General features: G+C 41.3%; 1 protein-coding gene and 1 long non-coding RNA gene across 6 annotated transcripts in view; one reads left to right on the top strand and one right to left on the bottom strand.

Annotated features, from left to right (window-relative positions):
• Nucleotides 1-16,146, bottom strand: part of LOC116720590 (uncharacterized) — a 957,300-nt gene that overhangs the window by 134,466 nt on the left and 806,688 nt on the right. The gene's annotated exons all lie outside the window — the stretch shown is intronic.
• arhgap4b (Rho GTPase activating protein 4b) overlaps nucleotides 1,088-16,146 on the top strand; it is a 37,276-nt gene continuing 22,217 nt past the window's right edge. For 3 of the 5 annotated variants that reach the window (XM_032563556.1, XM_032563539.1, XM_032563530.1), the window contains exons 1-2: nucleotides 1,091-1,416; nucleotides 11,752-12,060. In XM_032563556.1, the coding sequence (XP_032419447.1) occupies nucleotides 11,991-12,060 (70 nt within the window). In that variant the 5' untranslated portion in view covers nucleotides 1,091-1,416; nucleotides 11,752-11,990. Of the gene's footprint in view, nucleotides 1,417-11,751; nucleotides 12,061-16,146 lie in introns of all 5 variants that reach the window. The other 2 variants (XM_032563566.1, XM_032563547.1) reach the window with 2 other exon arrangements.

The following is a 16,146-nucleotide window of genomic DNA, read 5'->3' as shown; positions in this document are numbered from 1 at the left end:
AACTGAAGCTCGTGATTTAAATGTGATAAAACGTGAAAAAAGGTTGGGAACTCTTGTGCCTGGCAATGCAGTACGATAGGGGTGAAGTACCAATGTCTTCAATTCAGTAACATTAACAGAAAAACAAAACAAACAAATATGACAAATGGAAAGACTAACATAGAAGATGCGAGGCTGAGTTGCCCTATATGGTTGTGTGCAGGCAGCCTTGTGGCTTGTCTCTGTCTGCCAGCATCAGAGGGGCACGTCAGCAGAAATGCTTCTGTCTCCTGCCAGCCAGGTAGAGAAGCCCTTTGTCTTGCTCTCGTGTTTCACGTATGAAGTTATTACAACCACGGCGCTGCATGAGCGCTAGGATTAATTGTGTCCGTGCCATGCCATGCGGCCTTGCAGGCGAAGATTTGATTTCGTCTTAAGTGTGCCCTCGGTGCACGTAAACCAGATGCTGGGTTAACCTCGTTGCCTGGTTAGAAGCAGAAGACAGGATGCTGCTGATTGCATTGAAAGTTCACATTCTATCCACTGAACATTGGCACTTGTTTTTTTATTTTGCTTCCACATTCTTATTTTGCTATGAAGCAGCAGTAACACAGGCAACTATTAATAATGTCCACAGATTGAATTACATTTTGAGCCAGAAATGGTGAAATCTGTAAGTGCAGCTGTCAGGAGATTTTTTTTAAAAAAAGGAACACATCCGCTGTCACAGACAGGAAACGCGGGGAGACGGGCGGCTCGAAAAGAAGAAACAAACAAGTCTGCAGGGAAACGTCGCTCTTTCTTTCTCCTTCGCCATCACTTGCATCTTGCTGTTGTGGTAACACAAGGTCATCGTCGGAAAGCAGGTTTTGGAGCAGAGATGGAGGAACGGTAGCGCAGGCGCGGGATGGAAGGAAGGAAGGATGAGGAGAAGGATGGATGGATGGGTGGAGGGAGAGTGGGAGATGCTGAGGGAGAAAGATGGTGTATTCATAGCAGCAGCAGTATTTATAGCCGCCCAGAGGAGAGGAGAGGAGAGGAGAGAGGGGGACTGGAGAGGGGAGGGGGCGTGGCTTGGGCTCGGGTTGGGGCTTTCTCACTGATGCGTACGGCAGTGGGAGGAGAGACGCGGCTCTGGCGTGAGCAGAGAGGCTATCTGGCATATTTTGAAAGATGGAGGGGGAGGGCCGTTTGTGTGTGAGGGGGTGTGCGCGTGTGTGTGTGAGAAATGAGAGAGAAGAGTACTGAGCTGGGAGAAATCTGTCAGATTCAAACACACTCCGCTCTGTGTGAGCACGCCTGCCTTCCTGCCTGCCTGCGTGTGTGTGCGTGCGTGTGTGTGTAAGCGTACGTGTGTGATACGAAAATAAAACAAGGGATGAGAAGAGAAGAGCAGAGGAACAGCTAGAAAGAGGCAGAGGAGGACCACAAAGTAAGGTATGTACAGCTGTCATGCTGCTTGGTTATGATAACAACCTGTGTGTGTGTGTGGGGGGGTGTGTGTGTGTGTGATCCACAGAGTATGAGTGAGAGACGTTTATTTGTAATAAAGTCCTTCTAAATGCATCCTATTTTCCACTTTGTTTTTTGTTTTTTTACCACTTATGTAATACGTGTGCACCATTTTCAGATTGTGTGTTTACATGCTTGTATAATTATCCTGAGGTGTTTCCTGTGGCCTTTGTATGAACACTGCCTTAACCATATGGTCACATTCACAGCAAACAAAAACTGCACATAGAACTCAACACGCTGCTGTTGTTTTGTTGTTTTTGTTGTTGTTGTTTTTCTGCGGAGCCCTTAATTCCCCCATCAAATCCCTGCCCTCATCATCAACACTGCATGCAATAAAAAGATGCAGATAAGCAACGCGTGCTGCGAACTGCTGCCTTTCCCTCGTGCAACAGTGACGATGAGGAGAAAAACTGCAATATTCAAAGATTAAACAAATACTAGTTTTTTTGTTGTTTTTTTTTAGCTAATTTACAACAGAACTCCTGGTTGTCAGATCATGGTGTACCTTGATTTCATACACATGCTCTATGGTTCAAAATGAGCAACCTTATTTAGATTTAAATCCCTGACCTGAAAAAGCAACAAGGCAAAAAGGTTGCAGGCTAACACCGTCCTGTCCTCCCTCCTTCACCTTGTGTCGAGCTCTTTTTTTCTTTCTTTTTTTTTTGTGAGCCACATTTGTTGCGCTGCATGTGCCTCCTTTTTGCTGCACTCGCATGAAGTGCATCATGTGTTACTTATTGGGAGCTGCCCCACTTCCTTCATGTGGCGGTTAGCCTGCGAGTGGCATCTGTGACATAACTGGAAACTCAAGATGTTGATATTTTTATTTGTCCCCAAATTTGGATCAGGAGTTGGAAGCACAGCTTTGGTCATTTGGGGGAAACAAATTTTAAAAAATCCTCCTTTCACCTTTTTTTTTGCTACATTACAACAAATCTACATGTGTTTTACTGGACTTTTATGTGACGGCTCAATAATGCATAACTGGCGAGTAGAAGGAAAATGATGCATAGTAAATAAAAAATCTAATTAATCACCCTTGGTAACTTCCACAAGATTTTTCTTGTATTTAGCTCCGTTCAGGCTGCACAGTGGTGCAGTTGGTAGCACTGTTGCCTTGGTCCTGGGTTTGATTCCCAGCCCGGGGTCTTTTTGCATGGAGTTTGCATGTTCTCCCTGTGCATGCGTGGGTTCTCTCTGGATACTCCGGCTTCCTCCCACAGTCCAAAAACATGACTGTCAGGTTAATTGGTCTCTCTCTCTCTAAATTCTCCCTAGGTGTGAGTGTGTGTGTGCATGGTTGTTTGTCCTGTCTGTCTCTGTGTTGCCCTGTGACAGACTGGCGACCTGTCCAGGGTGAACCCCGCCTCTCGCCCGGAACGTAGCTGGAGATAGGCACCGGCAACCCTCCCGACCCCATTAGGGACAAAGGGTGAACAGAAAATGGATGGATGGATGGATGGATAGCTCCATTCATCATCAAACCCTGAAGAAGGCATTCAAACAGCATGATGCTGCCACTACCTTGTTTTATTTCAGGGATGGTGTTCAGACTAATGTCTTTCTTCAGACAGTGTTTTGAATCTAGACCAGGAAGTTCAGCTTTTGACAGTCCCTTCAGGACGTTGCGGTCTCAACTACTAATACAAATAAACTCATCGTACTCAAAATTTGCTGCAAATTTTCCATTGCACAATTAAAAAGTACTTAAGGGGAAAGTAAATGTTGTTGCTCTTATTATGCACTTTTCCTCATACAGTTGTTGTGGATGCTGATGGCTGTGGGTGGGAACGATCTCCTGTAGCAGTCTGTATTACAGTAAATCTGAAATAGTCTCTGACTGAAGACACTCTTCTGTTGTATGACAGGTTCTTAAAGGGCGGAGTGTTGTCTGTGATGTCCTCCATTTTTTGAAGGATCCTTCTTTTGGTTGTAACTTGTGGTGGGACTTGGTCATTTTTTAAAATGGAGTTAATTGCAGGCCCTGTAATTATTTCCATTTTAATTGAAAACCATATTTTGACAAAATAAGCAATATTTTCAATTCAAAAACTATTTTGCGGCTAAATTATTGAATAAGCTCAACAACCAAGATATTTATTGTTGTATTGTTGTTGATTGGTGCAAAGGGCGGCCTGTGGATGCTAACTTTAGCATTGGGTGCTAGCTGCTATATGTTTAGTATTGAGCTACTATTTTAGGCTTGAATAGCTTCACTGCTAATTCCTATTAGACAAGTTGAGCACAAAAACAGCCTTTTCCAGTGTCCAATCAGATCAAAGCAAAAATGAACCCCCAGTGGGCTGAGAGAAGCGGCTTCGTCGTCCATTAATGTTGTTAGCGGATGTCGCTTGTGCGTCAGATGTGGGGGCGTACCAGAAACGCAAATGCAAAGGTTCCCTCTCTGGACTATTGAATGTAAATTTTAAAAAGTTTGATTAATTGCATTGAAATGTTTAATGCCTAAATATAACTAATTAATTAATCAGAATTTACACATTAAAGTCCAAGCTGTACTTGTAACATTACAAAATGTAAAAAAAAAAAAATGTAAGAGGTGTGAATACTTTTACAAGGCACTGAATGAAACACATGTATGGTTCAGTATTCCTTTAGTGCAAACATTCAAAAATTTGATTGCCAATGGACCGATGAACTAGCTAACAGAAATCTAACTCTAAAACAGCAACAAAAAAAAAAGAAACTGCATATTTGTAGTATTTATATCCTAATAGTACAGTGTGTGCATCACAGCTCTGAGAGATACTGACTCATCCTTCTACACAGTATAAACAAGGATCAAAACTGACAGTAGATTCAGATATCATCAAGCTCTGTGTTTCAGCTCACTTTGGGAGCGTTCCAATACTGAAGAAGAATCCAAGCTTTGAGCTGTACCAGAAAGATCGATGCGTCCAGTGGGCCTGCCTACTCTGGCACACTGACCCATCTGTTTCATTTCGGTTTTCTTTTCCCGTGTTTGCTCTCTACTGATACCATCAGGTATGCGTTTCATAAACATTGCCTACATTGCTCTGCATTAAAAGTCAAGCATGTCACGACAACACTGGAACCCTTTATAAACTGCCTGGCATCAACTGCTGCAGCCAGGGAACAAGTCCAAATCTAAGAGGCAGTTTATGCCTTGCGTGTGATGCAGAAAAAATTCAATGTTTTACAATCCGTATCAAGTCAACATCTTCAAAATTTATTGCATGTTCTGTATTAAGCGCGTATCTGTAACTACTTGTTCCGGAGGTGTGTTTTAGCAGAGATCAGAGGCCTAAGCGGCTTCTGAAAGCGTGAAGGAACAGAGTCATTCTCTGCTGATTGCGCAGGAGTGAAAGGCTGTGGTGGCACAAGACGACAGAGCTTCCTGTTTCCGGTGATAAATGTTGCTTATTCGTGTCTTCATACACTGAAATATAGTGATTCTCAAAATGCTGTCAATGAAATTTGCTGTGGGCCCAAATTTCAAGGTGCTTTGCCTTTTGAAGGGCAGTCTGGTGAACTTTTTAAGGTTCTTAATGATCCATTAGTCAATACGTAGCTAGGACACCTCTAGTTGTGTGACAATGTTTTACATAGTAGCTTCGACAAAGATGCAACACATATCCCTCTCAGCAGTAAAGCATGTTTTGATTGAACATCCTCTTCTGGTCTGGTGATTATTTTTTTGTTCTTCTCATTTTAAGGGTCTCCATAGTGGCTCATCTGATTCAATTTCAGCCAGTCAACTTACACCAACTCTCTGCATATTATTACTCTTCCATCGTTACATCCAGGAATCTTCTGGTCATTTCCAAACCATCTCAACCTTTCCTCTCTAATTCCTCATTAACATCTTCCACAAAGCACCAGAGGCTGGGACTTAAATTGTATTTTCCCTGTGTGTATTTTCTGAAAATAAAGGGACAGTATTTGGTTGAGCCTGTCCATTGCCTTCCTATGCAATTCCACTTGATTCTCGTCTCCCTTCAGTTGTTTTATTGAGCTTGATTTATCACAATGAATTTCATCCTGGCCAATCAGTCTGGCAAGCAGAGAATGTGAATGAACCAATTGAGTCAGTGATGGCCAAAATACTGAGCAATTAAAGTTCCTTCATGGCAGTGGGGGATGGTTGTTTACAGCACATGCATTTTCTTGTAAGTTTCATACAAGAAATATGTAATGTGCCAAGATCGAGTTGGCACATTACATATATCATGGCCAAATGTTAGTAATTGAGAAAAACTTTACTATGGAATCTATGCTTCCAGGCCGCTATCATTTCTCAAAAGCAGAGTATCCAGAGCCTTTGTACAAAGTGAAGAATAGAACAAGAGGCTTGGTTTTACTAAGTTACGTAAAGAAGTAATAACGTCTAAAACTCACAAGATGAGACGAAACACAATACCGAGTTCACAACAATGAACCATCGGTTGTTTTAGTGATGCTTTTTGCCTCCTTCAGCATCTGAACACCTTGCACTGCTGTTTAGGACGTCATGCTTATGTATTGTTCATGTCTGTCACCACGTCACTATTTGTCGTCTCTACTGGAAACCCGAAATGTTGCCAAACAAATGATTAAAAGGGTCATTTGAGCAACTTCTTGTACAACTTCATCAGGTGAAGCCATGCTGGCCACAACTGGCTATTGCTCACAGTCACCTCAATGAGTAATGTTTTAATTTTGTGAAATCTTGTATAACGAGATCTTGTTATGACAATAACGCTTGAATCCGTTGACTTCAGTAAGGATTAGCCAGCTTCCCAGCTCAATGGTGTGATGTGATGTAGTGTTGAGAGACAATCTCCGGCTTGGAGATTTATGCTTTAAACACACCGGGACGTGGGCAGAGCAGGAGGTCATGCACATCATTTTTTCCCATCAACACATTGCACTGTTAGCACTGAAGCGCCATGAGACACAACTTTTCTCTGGACTTCAGCACAGGGCAGTTTCATTTGCACAAATGCCTATTTTTTTTGTCTGAAATGTTGGTAAATACAGCAAGTTAACTCAGCGGGGTGACTGCTGTGGACTGAAAATGTGCAGACATGACCTGGTGGGCCGGTCAGTCAAAGCTCTCTAAGGGAGAGCAGACAAGGACAGTGATTGATTTTTAGACCAATTTCCGATTTTTAGACCAATTTCCAAAAATTAAGGAAATTGGTGCAGATAAATCGACCTTTCCAGTAAATCTGTGCATAATTTTTTATGTTTCATTATATATCACAGTGCCATCTGCAGACACTCTGATACATTTTTAACTCCAGCCTGACCTCATATCTCCTTTTCTTTACTACTGTTATCTAAACTTAAGTAGATCCTGCAGTTCTGCTTATTATATCAATGCATGAACTGACATGATCATCAGAAAGCAATAATCTCTCTTTTTCTTCTGAATTTTTTTTTCTTTCTTTCTTTTTTTACATAATATCTCTTGGTATAACATATTTACAAGCAAAAGTTTTTTTGCTTGTAAAAAAAGCTTTTGGTTAAAATTAAAATTAATTTAATTTTAACCTTAAATTAAAAAAAATGCATATATTTGTTTTTCAGTTTTGGCTTAATTCCTTCTCTGCGTCGTTCTTTCAGCAAATGGCATGTTTTAGAGTCTGTATACTCCAGTTCACAATTAACAATTGAAAATATTACTAAATTAGTTGATGTTTGTTTCAATAATCAATTCATCACGATTGATCTGATTAACTGTTCCAGTCCTACGTTGAAGTTTGTGGTTGTAATGGGACGAAATCTGAAAAAGTTCAAAGGGCGCGAATATATTTTTGCGATGCTGTATCTCACTGATTCCCGAATCAGCTTGAAGTACAATAAGCTCACCATGTTTAAGCTCTGCCTGCACCTACAGTATCCACTTCAATCCATCCATCGGAGCGCCAGCCATCACACCTGTCTCCAGCTGACGTGTGGCTGACAGCACCGATTAGCAGGACACCAAGTTCGACATCTTCATTCACATTTCAGTGCTCTCCTGCAACGTCTGTCACCAAGACGATACTCGAGCACCTGCACGCGTCGAGTCCTCTTCAGCAGGCAAGCGCTTTATTTTCCCCAAAAGTGTCGCGGCTTCCAGGAAACAAGATCATCTGACCGACAGAAATTCGTTTCCATCCTTTTCAGTTTGTCACAGCCTACGTTTGGCTCTATCTGAAGTTTGCAGGGCTTCAGAGAAGTGAGAAGAGGATTTGCTTCTCACAGGAAGCTGCTTCTAAGAGACAGAGCTCTGGAAGAACTGAACAAATTTGCTAAATGTTCTTCAAAGATACCCACAGCATAAAATTACAGTAAGCGGTCAACAAAGCAGGGGGTTGTGTTGTTGTCGGCAGCATCAGGAAATCCCCTCAGAGTATCAGGACGTAATATCTGACACAATGTCCCCGTTTGTTGTTGCTTGTTCTTGGTATTCCTGTTTTCTTCCTCTGAAGAAATTGGTAGAAAATTCCATGGAAATAAAGATCTATTAGTGTACATGATGCACCATTTCCTCTCTTGTCATCATTTTATTTCATATTCACTGTGGGTATCACATTTCTTCTTTCATTAACCATGACTTCAAGCATGAAAAGCTGCTCTCCAATAACCTCCATTTCTCTGTCCTCACTGGCCTTTTTTGCTTGAAGCTGTTTCTTTTCCCTCCTCCTGATCTCTTTCTCCCACAACCCCCTCCTATTTCTTTCTCAGATCATTTACTTCCTTTTTGTTCTTTGAAGATTGGGGTCGCACGCTGACGAAGCCCCTCCACAGACTTCGCCTCGCAGCCTCATTCGCAGAAATCTCTTCTGCGCGTATTTGTGCCGCTTCTGCATTTACTCTCCGCTTCTGAAACCGTCGCTGAAACATGTCTGACTCACATCCACCACACTGTCCTGGAACAGGAAACGAGAGTACGGTTTATGGAACACTTAAAGAAAAGGTGGTCGACTTCAGTTATGTGAGGCTGACGTTTGAAGCCATCTTTGTTCTCCACTTTCTTGATGGATCGCTTCAACGTACCTTCCTGGACTTACAGCAGACAACTCAGAACCTGTTTGTTGCAGGGGATGGTTTGGTTTGGTTTGGTTGTCCAAAACCTGCTTTAGAGTCAATAAAAGCAATACACCTTGACACCCATGACGTGCTGAGACACAGGATGTGAGAAGTGAAAATGTCTGTTTGCTTTGAAGTTTGTGTATTTATGTCTCTGCTTATGTGTTAATTCTAAAAGAATGACCAAATCAAACCACACATTGTCAGTCTTTAAAAATAACAAACCTTTTTATAACAAACCTGGTATCTCATCCTTCATTCATGCAGCCTGAGGTGCCTGTATGGATTTCACTGAGGACTTCCTCATATGGTCCAAAAACATTGATGTTGCATGTCTTCCCAAATTGCTTTCAAGTGTGAGTGTACACACACGTACGCTTCTGTCGAATAGACATGTGAAAGCGAGGCTGAAAAGGGAATGATGCAAAGATTGTGGTTGACAGCTGGTTGGGGTTGATTGAATGGTCTCTCAGAGCCTGATTGTCATTGTTTTTTGTTGAGGCCAAATGTGGATAGGCTATAAAAGTCCAGTTTTCAAAGTAAACAACGACCTGCTGATTGTAACTTGAAGAAAATGTACTTGGTCACTAGGGTGGCAAAGGCACCAGTAACACATTTGCTGAGTTTTTTATTTCCCTTCTGTCCTCTTTCCACCATCTCCACATGCTTACATAGGAAGAGGGATTGCTGCAAAGTTAATAAATTGCTTTAAATGAATTGACTTTTCATTGACAAACCTTTTCAAACTGGCATTACATGATCACTTGAGTGTGACTAAATTGTGAAGCAATGTAGATTTAATTGGTCTGTTTCTAATCTGAGTGATTGGATTTGACTGATCTGGAAAGAATCTGGACCATTCTGGATTCTGGCTTGTAGAATTCCTTAGGATGACATTGAATTTGAAGTCATCCATCCATTGTCCATATTTTCCTAACCGTGGAGCCTATCTCCGGCTGTCATAGGAAGAGATATGAGGTGTGCTACACCTGCGGCAGGTCGCCAGTGTATTTCAGGGCAACTTAGAGACAAACAGGAAGGGTAAGCATGCATGCACACACTCACACACTGACTTTTTAAATATGACCTGTCCAGCAGTGTAGCACTCAGAGCTGTTGTCTGAGTGCCAAGATGAAGTCCAACAGATTTACTTTCATAAGCAGAGCATTACAGCTTTCGCTACAATGCTCAGTTCGATAAAGCCACGGAAAGAGCTTTATCAAGTTGACGTAGATGAAAAACTTTATTTAAAACTGCATTTCAAATGCAATGGAAACAGGGAGGGAAAAAAGAGAAAAACAAAAGGAAGAGAGGTGGGTTAAAAAGGAAAGAGGGAAACACAAAGTCTGCTTCTACACATGCAGAAAGAGAGAGAGAGAAAAAGTAACAATGTCACTGAAAAGCACACGGGTCTAATTAAAACAAGATGTATTTAGTGGCAACCACACTAAGACAGAATATAGATGATTCAGGGGGGCCCAGGCCAGACCAATTAACCTTGTATGTTTTCAGACTGTGGAAGGAAGCCAGAGAACCCACACAGGAAAGTGGAGAACATGCAAACTACATGCAGAAAGACAGCAGGCAGGAAATCAAACCAGAACTTTGCTTGACAGCGCAGCCTTTGAGTTGAATTGGTACTATGTAAATAAACTCAATTGAATTGAGGCCTGCTTGGTTGGTCCCACTGTCCTATTGCTCTCTGTGTTGCCCCATGAAAGACTGATGAACTGTCCAACGTATACACCACTGCACTTCTGGAGATAGCACTCCTCCCCCATTGACCCCGCAGGAATACAAAGTGAATGGCTGAATGACGTTAAAGCTGAACAGAAATTTGCAGAAGAAGAAAGTATGATAGCTGTTGGTACTGTTGTAATACCCCAAACGTAGCAGGAGGAATAGGATTGTCTTTGCTATTTCTTCAGTGTAGAGTTTTTTGTTTCAGTGTGTCTGCTATTGATTTGATTTTCCTCAGTTTTTGTGCTACAAAATATAATTTTAACAAGGAAAAGTGAAAGAACAAGTACTATGTATTAGGGGCGCAACAATTTATCAGTGCTGATTTTCTTAATTTTGGGAGATCGGATCTCGGCCGATGATTTCATGTGAAGTCGATCTTATCCACCGATCTTTTCTACCTCAGCAAGTGTCTAAATGACGATCACTGTCTCTGCTCTGACAGACCAGCCCACCAGGTCATGTCTGCACATATCCAGTAATGTGCAGACACCTAGTCGCCCCAATGTCACCAACTCGTCAACTTTCTTTGTTATATTTATATTTTTGACAAAACAAATTAGTATCGGCCAAAATGGGAATCAGCAGGTCAGGCGTTTTGAAGATCAATAATTGACCAGAAAACTGTATTCGGTGCACCTTTATTAAGTCTAATTGTTGCATATAAATAAAGTAAAAACATTTTTATGAAATTTAGCTTGAATTTTGCAAGTACACATTTATGTTTACTATCATTTATATGATCACTGGCATATCATATCATTAGCTTAAAGTTGCTTGGAAATGTTTAAACTGATGCCAGCTCATTAAAGCGGTGGGACTGCTACTAACCCTGGATGACCCAGAGTAGATCATTGATAAATTAAAACCATCATTTGAAAATGAGAAAGAGGCAACCACAGTGTTATGATGTGCTAATATATTCCACATAAAGGTCATCTGTCTTCCAGGAGTCATTCCTTAGTCACAGAAAACTTCTTTTTTTTTCACTCCGAGAATCATATTTCACTCTGATTCAATTCTTGCGTCATTAGTGGAGTAATGTGCTAACACCACAGGCAAATCAGACCAACGGTCTGTTTGTTTCAGGCTCTTTGGTTGCTAATTTTCTCATCTTATGTCCCAATAATACTAATTCCCAGCTTTTTTTTGAAGTGTTGCTTTGACGGGCATCCCCAGCCACCGACCTCGAGGCGGCGAATGCCCTTTTTATTACCGCCGTTATTCATCACCTCTCATCTCCCCCATCCCCCCCATGCTTCATTTTCATCACTCTGCTCTCTTACTGTCTTGGTCGTCTCTCTTCCCTGGTGTCACTGTCCCTTTCCTTTCTTGTCACCCTGATCTCATTTGCCCTCTTCCTCTGACTCTTTTTCTCCGCTCTGATCTGAGTAACCCCCTGGGTCCCTCGCGGTCCCTCTTGTCACCGTATCAGCTCTGTCTTTAATCGCACTCTCTGTTTCGTCTTCTTCTCAGGCCCGTTCACCTATGGATCAGGGACCACCCCCCCACCCTGGAACTCCATGGACAAATCGACCCTGCTGAGAACCGTCTATCGACCCTGATGCCGACGTGCCGCTTGCAGTTGTAGAGCAAGAAGGCAAAAGAGGGAGGGAGGCCAACGGGGAAAGGTCAAAGATTACAGGGCTGCAGCAGAAGCTGAGGTTGAGGAGCAAGGGCTTTGGGAGGGAAGGTCAAGGGTCGGTGGATTAAAGATGATGACTTCACATGGAAAGCTGAGGAGGGAGAAGGGCAGCCTGGCGGAGTACGAGTCGCAAATGAAGGGTTAGTGTCTGCGTACATGCACCTTTCACTATGCATGAGTGCATTAAAGACGCAGTGATGCGTGATTGTATGCATCCATGTAGATCCTTGTATGCAGGAGAGTTAGCGCTCCTGCATACAAATGCATCATGTATTCAACATAAATAGCCCTTTATGGAGCTGACATGTCACAGAAAGTGAAAGAGGCAGTATTGTGTATTTTTCAGGCACATAGTGCCGTTTTATAACATAATCAAGTAACTATGTTAACTTCAGTTGTTTAAAAAATCCATTTATATCAAATATGACTTAGAAAATATTTTGCCTTCCAATTTAAAGCCTTGAAATTGGGCCTCTGATTTTTTTTTAAAACTCCTGCTCTTTATGAAACTCTGCCTTCAGGTAGTCGTCATAACATGGCTCCTCTTTTAACCCTTTAACTACCTTTTTACCAGCATTTCACTGAGAAGAAGCTCCTACCAGTGTTGTATAAAGTACTGAAATCTCAGAGTCAAGTAAAAGTACAAGTACCTCTCCAAAATATGACTTTGGTAAAAGTCGAAGTCACTGACTGAAATGTTACTTGAGTTAAAGTCTTAAAGTATCTGAAACTTCTTGTACTTAAGTATGGAAATTACTGTAAAAATGGATGTACTCAAGTAATGTAATGAAAAGTACAAGTAAAAAGTAAAACAAAGCAAATGCAGTTTGAATAACATTTTTTATATTTTGGTAAACTTGTCAAATACACTTAAAATAATGTACCCAACCAAGTGCAGGCAAAATTAAACCTGCTAATAGATATACCTGCAGGCATCATTTAGTTAAGAAAATTAGGTGCTTTACCTATAGCACAAGGTTAACTTAACCTGCTTTACAACTGAACCAGCTTCTTAGTATACCCTCCAGGACAGAAAATACAAAGTTTTTGTAAGCCTTAAGTTTTCCCTTCAAGTAAGGTCAGTGCTGAAAATGAGAAAAATAAATAGTACAGAAAATGCGGCCAACATGAAGAAAAAGAGCTGTTACGATTACTCTACTTCACAAATCAGTGAATCAGTCAATGCTACAGTCAGTAGGTGGTGCACACAACTGGTCATTATGCAAAAGAAAAAAAGAATTGGGAGGGAAATGCAGCTTATTGGCATCTGTAAACCTGGTTTTGAACTTGCATGCCTTTCCTATATTCGTTAAATTTAGTCTAAATTGCTATCGCTATGGCTTCTGTCCCCCTTGAACAGAGGAGTCTAGGTAGCCTGCTACAGTCAACATTAGGCCTAAGCTAAATACACCACGTGTGGAACTGAAACAATGCCAAACAAAGTTCATTTATACAGGTAACGTTATGCTCAAGATTTCACAGTAGTGTCTAGTGACCAAGCTATAGTTACTGACACAGGAGGATTATAACCATTTCATAAGACGTTACCTCGATGTGTTTCTTCAAGTTGGACGGGGAGTTTTTGTAAGATAGAATTTCCACATCTTCGGGCAGGAATAACATACACTGCATGCGGTACAACGAATCTTTAACACCCACGAAAGAGTATATTGTGTTTAAATAAGGCCATGGGCTCTCATCACCAGCTGGTGGTTCCCCTGGAGCCGTGTCCAACGTAGTTGCAGTCGTTGTGGTCTCCGTCTCCTCCTCCATGTGACCGCTGCTGATTGCGAGACTTGCTTTGTGTTTAATGGGAGAAGCGAAACAGGTGTATCCTATTGGTGGTGATGAACAAACCCAGGCAAGCAGGCTACCGACTTTGTTCGGTAGCCTGCTTGCTACTTGCTAATCAGTAGATGGGGTCAAAACACTTGCGTTTCTCTCTCTCGCTTTTTTGTAACGAGTAACTAAACCACACATTGAAAATGTATCGGAGTAAAAGTATGCAATTAAGTTCGGAAATATAGTGAAGTAAAAGTGAAAGTCATCAAAAATTTTCATACTCGAGGAAAGTATGAAGTACTCCAAAATATACTTAAGTAAAGTAGTGAAGTATTTTTACTTCGTTACTATACAACACTGGCTCCTACAATAAGCTCAGCAGATGTTGCAATAGCACCAGGTGTTTGCTAATTGCTGCTGGCTAGTCTGAATGAGCGGGGAGGGGGGGCTGCAGGGGAGGGCTGCTCTGTGAGGCGGAAACTCGGAAGCTTGATCTCCCTGGAGGAGCTGTGCCTTGAAGGTGGGGCTAGGTCCTCCCAGGCGTTTTGCAGAGCTGGATGGTTGCCATGGGAGATTAAACAATTGCTCAAACATGCATGAAAGAATCAAGACAAAACTCCAGGTGTGTTTTTGATGAAGAAATAACTTGATATAAAGCTAAAAAAAACATAGATTTTACATAATACTCCCCCTTTAAAACAACTTCTGTCTGGTAATTTTGCAACTTTCTTCTGTGTTAAAAAGGTTGTCCTGGCGATATGAGGCAAATGCATGACAACAGCTTGTTTATGTTTGCTACAGTCTGGAATGTGCGTGCCGCAGCCGGCTGCCTCTCTGTACTGTACTACAACAGGGGGTATTTATAACTAGTATTAGCAATGTTGTCTCCTCACATCGAGTCAGCCTGGAGCAGTGTACTCAGAGCAAGAGGGGAAGACTAGAGTAAAGAGGAGGAGGGGGTGATAAATGAGTAGGAGAGGAGGATGATTAAGGGATGAAAAGAGAAAAAGTAGAAAGTAAGGAGGGGAAAAAAGAATGAGGGGTGAAAGAGCAAATTGAAAGCAGTGACATCTCAGAGAGCAATGTTTGTCTTAGTCATTTTACATTAAAAGTGCAGCGTAGTGGATCTGCTGTGTTTGCTTACAAGCTTGTGTATATAATGTCATGTTATGCTGGATTACAGCAGGCGATGATCCACAAATTGCAAAGTAGACTGAAACACACCTCTCAGAGACAGCATTTTATTCAGGATTTTTACAAAAAGAAGAGTCTTTCATTATTCAGGAATAAAACAGTGCTAACTGTGCCCTGGGGGTTTATGTGATTTAATGGGGAGCACTGCTAGCTAAAAGGTCAGTGTCAGTTATGCTAACTATAAAGCACTAATCACAAAACATTGGTTCTGCTAATGCTAAGGCACAACATAAACACCGTGTTTAGTGGAAGCTAATGCTAAAGCGCTCTTCAATTCAAATGATATTTGTCCTTCAAAGACTACAACCCCTGAGCACCAATTTAACTTTTACCTCGTAATGTACATTTTCTATAATGTCCTGTATTCGTGTTTGTCTTGATTTTTAGTGTTTGTCCTTAATTTCTTCCTGTTTCCTGTTTGAAATCAAGTTAGTGAGGGAAAAAGAAAAAGAACACAAGGAGAGGGAACTGCTGTGTAAACAGTCACTTCATAATAACTACTTGAAGAATTGTTCGCAGTCAGTAACCAAAACCTCATGGTTGTCAAATTTTATTCAACTGAAAGTTTACAAAACAGATCAGGTAAATTGGAGCGTCAGAATGTAACTGGAAAAATTTGCATAGGGGATGCAAAGTTCGCTAAACATTTGAAAGTCAAGAAATGCACTAATAGTGCTGAACAAAAAATTAGCTTCGCAATTAGCACATTAGCAGAAGTGTGCCCAAAACTATGACAGACCAACACAAAGCAGCAAGGTCATTTGGAACTCTTAACACTGCACAAAACATTTAAACTGTGCTGTTAGCATCATGGTGTTGGGATGTTATTCATTTCCTGCAGGCTTCACAAAGTGTTCTGTGGTAGAATAGCTGCTAACTCAATCACATTCGGACATATTTTAAACAGAGGAGATAGTAATGTTTTAAATATCTTAAAAACTGGTAGAACTTTGTGTTCAGTATTCAGTGTTATCAGACAATATCCTGACCGGTTAAGAAAGTTCTGGTAAATTGTCCTACAAAAGCAACATGCAGACGCTTGTAAATTGTAAAGCACAGTTATTTCATTGACAGAATGCATATAAAATAGTAAATATGCTCTTTTTTCATGAAGTTGTTGGCAGTGGAACTCTGTTAACTGCACTACATATTAAGGTTCTGAACAAAATCCTTGTGCTTTTGTAGCTTCGCTCAGATTTGCTTCTAAGGAAGTAGCGTTTCCCACGTCATTTTGAATACTGCCCAGCAAC

Source organism: Xiphophorus hellerii, chromosome 1 (assembly GCF_003331165.1).
Source record: "Xiphophorus hellerii strain 12219 chromosome 1, Xiphophorus_hellerii-4.1, whole genome shotgun sequence".
NCBI lineage: Eukaryota > Metazoa > Chordata > Actinopteri > Cyprinodontiformes > Poeciliidae > Xiphophorus > Xiphophorus hellerii.
This window is presented reverse-complemented; position numbering and strand designations above follow the sequence as displayed.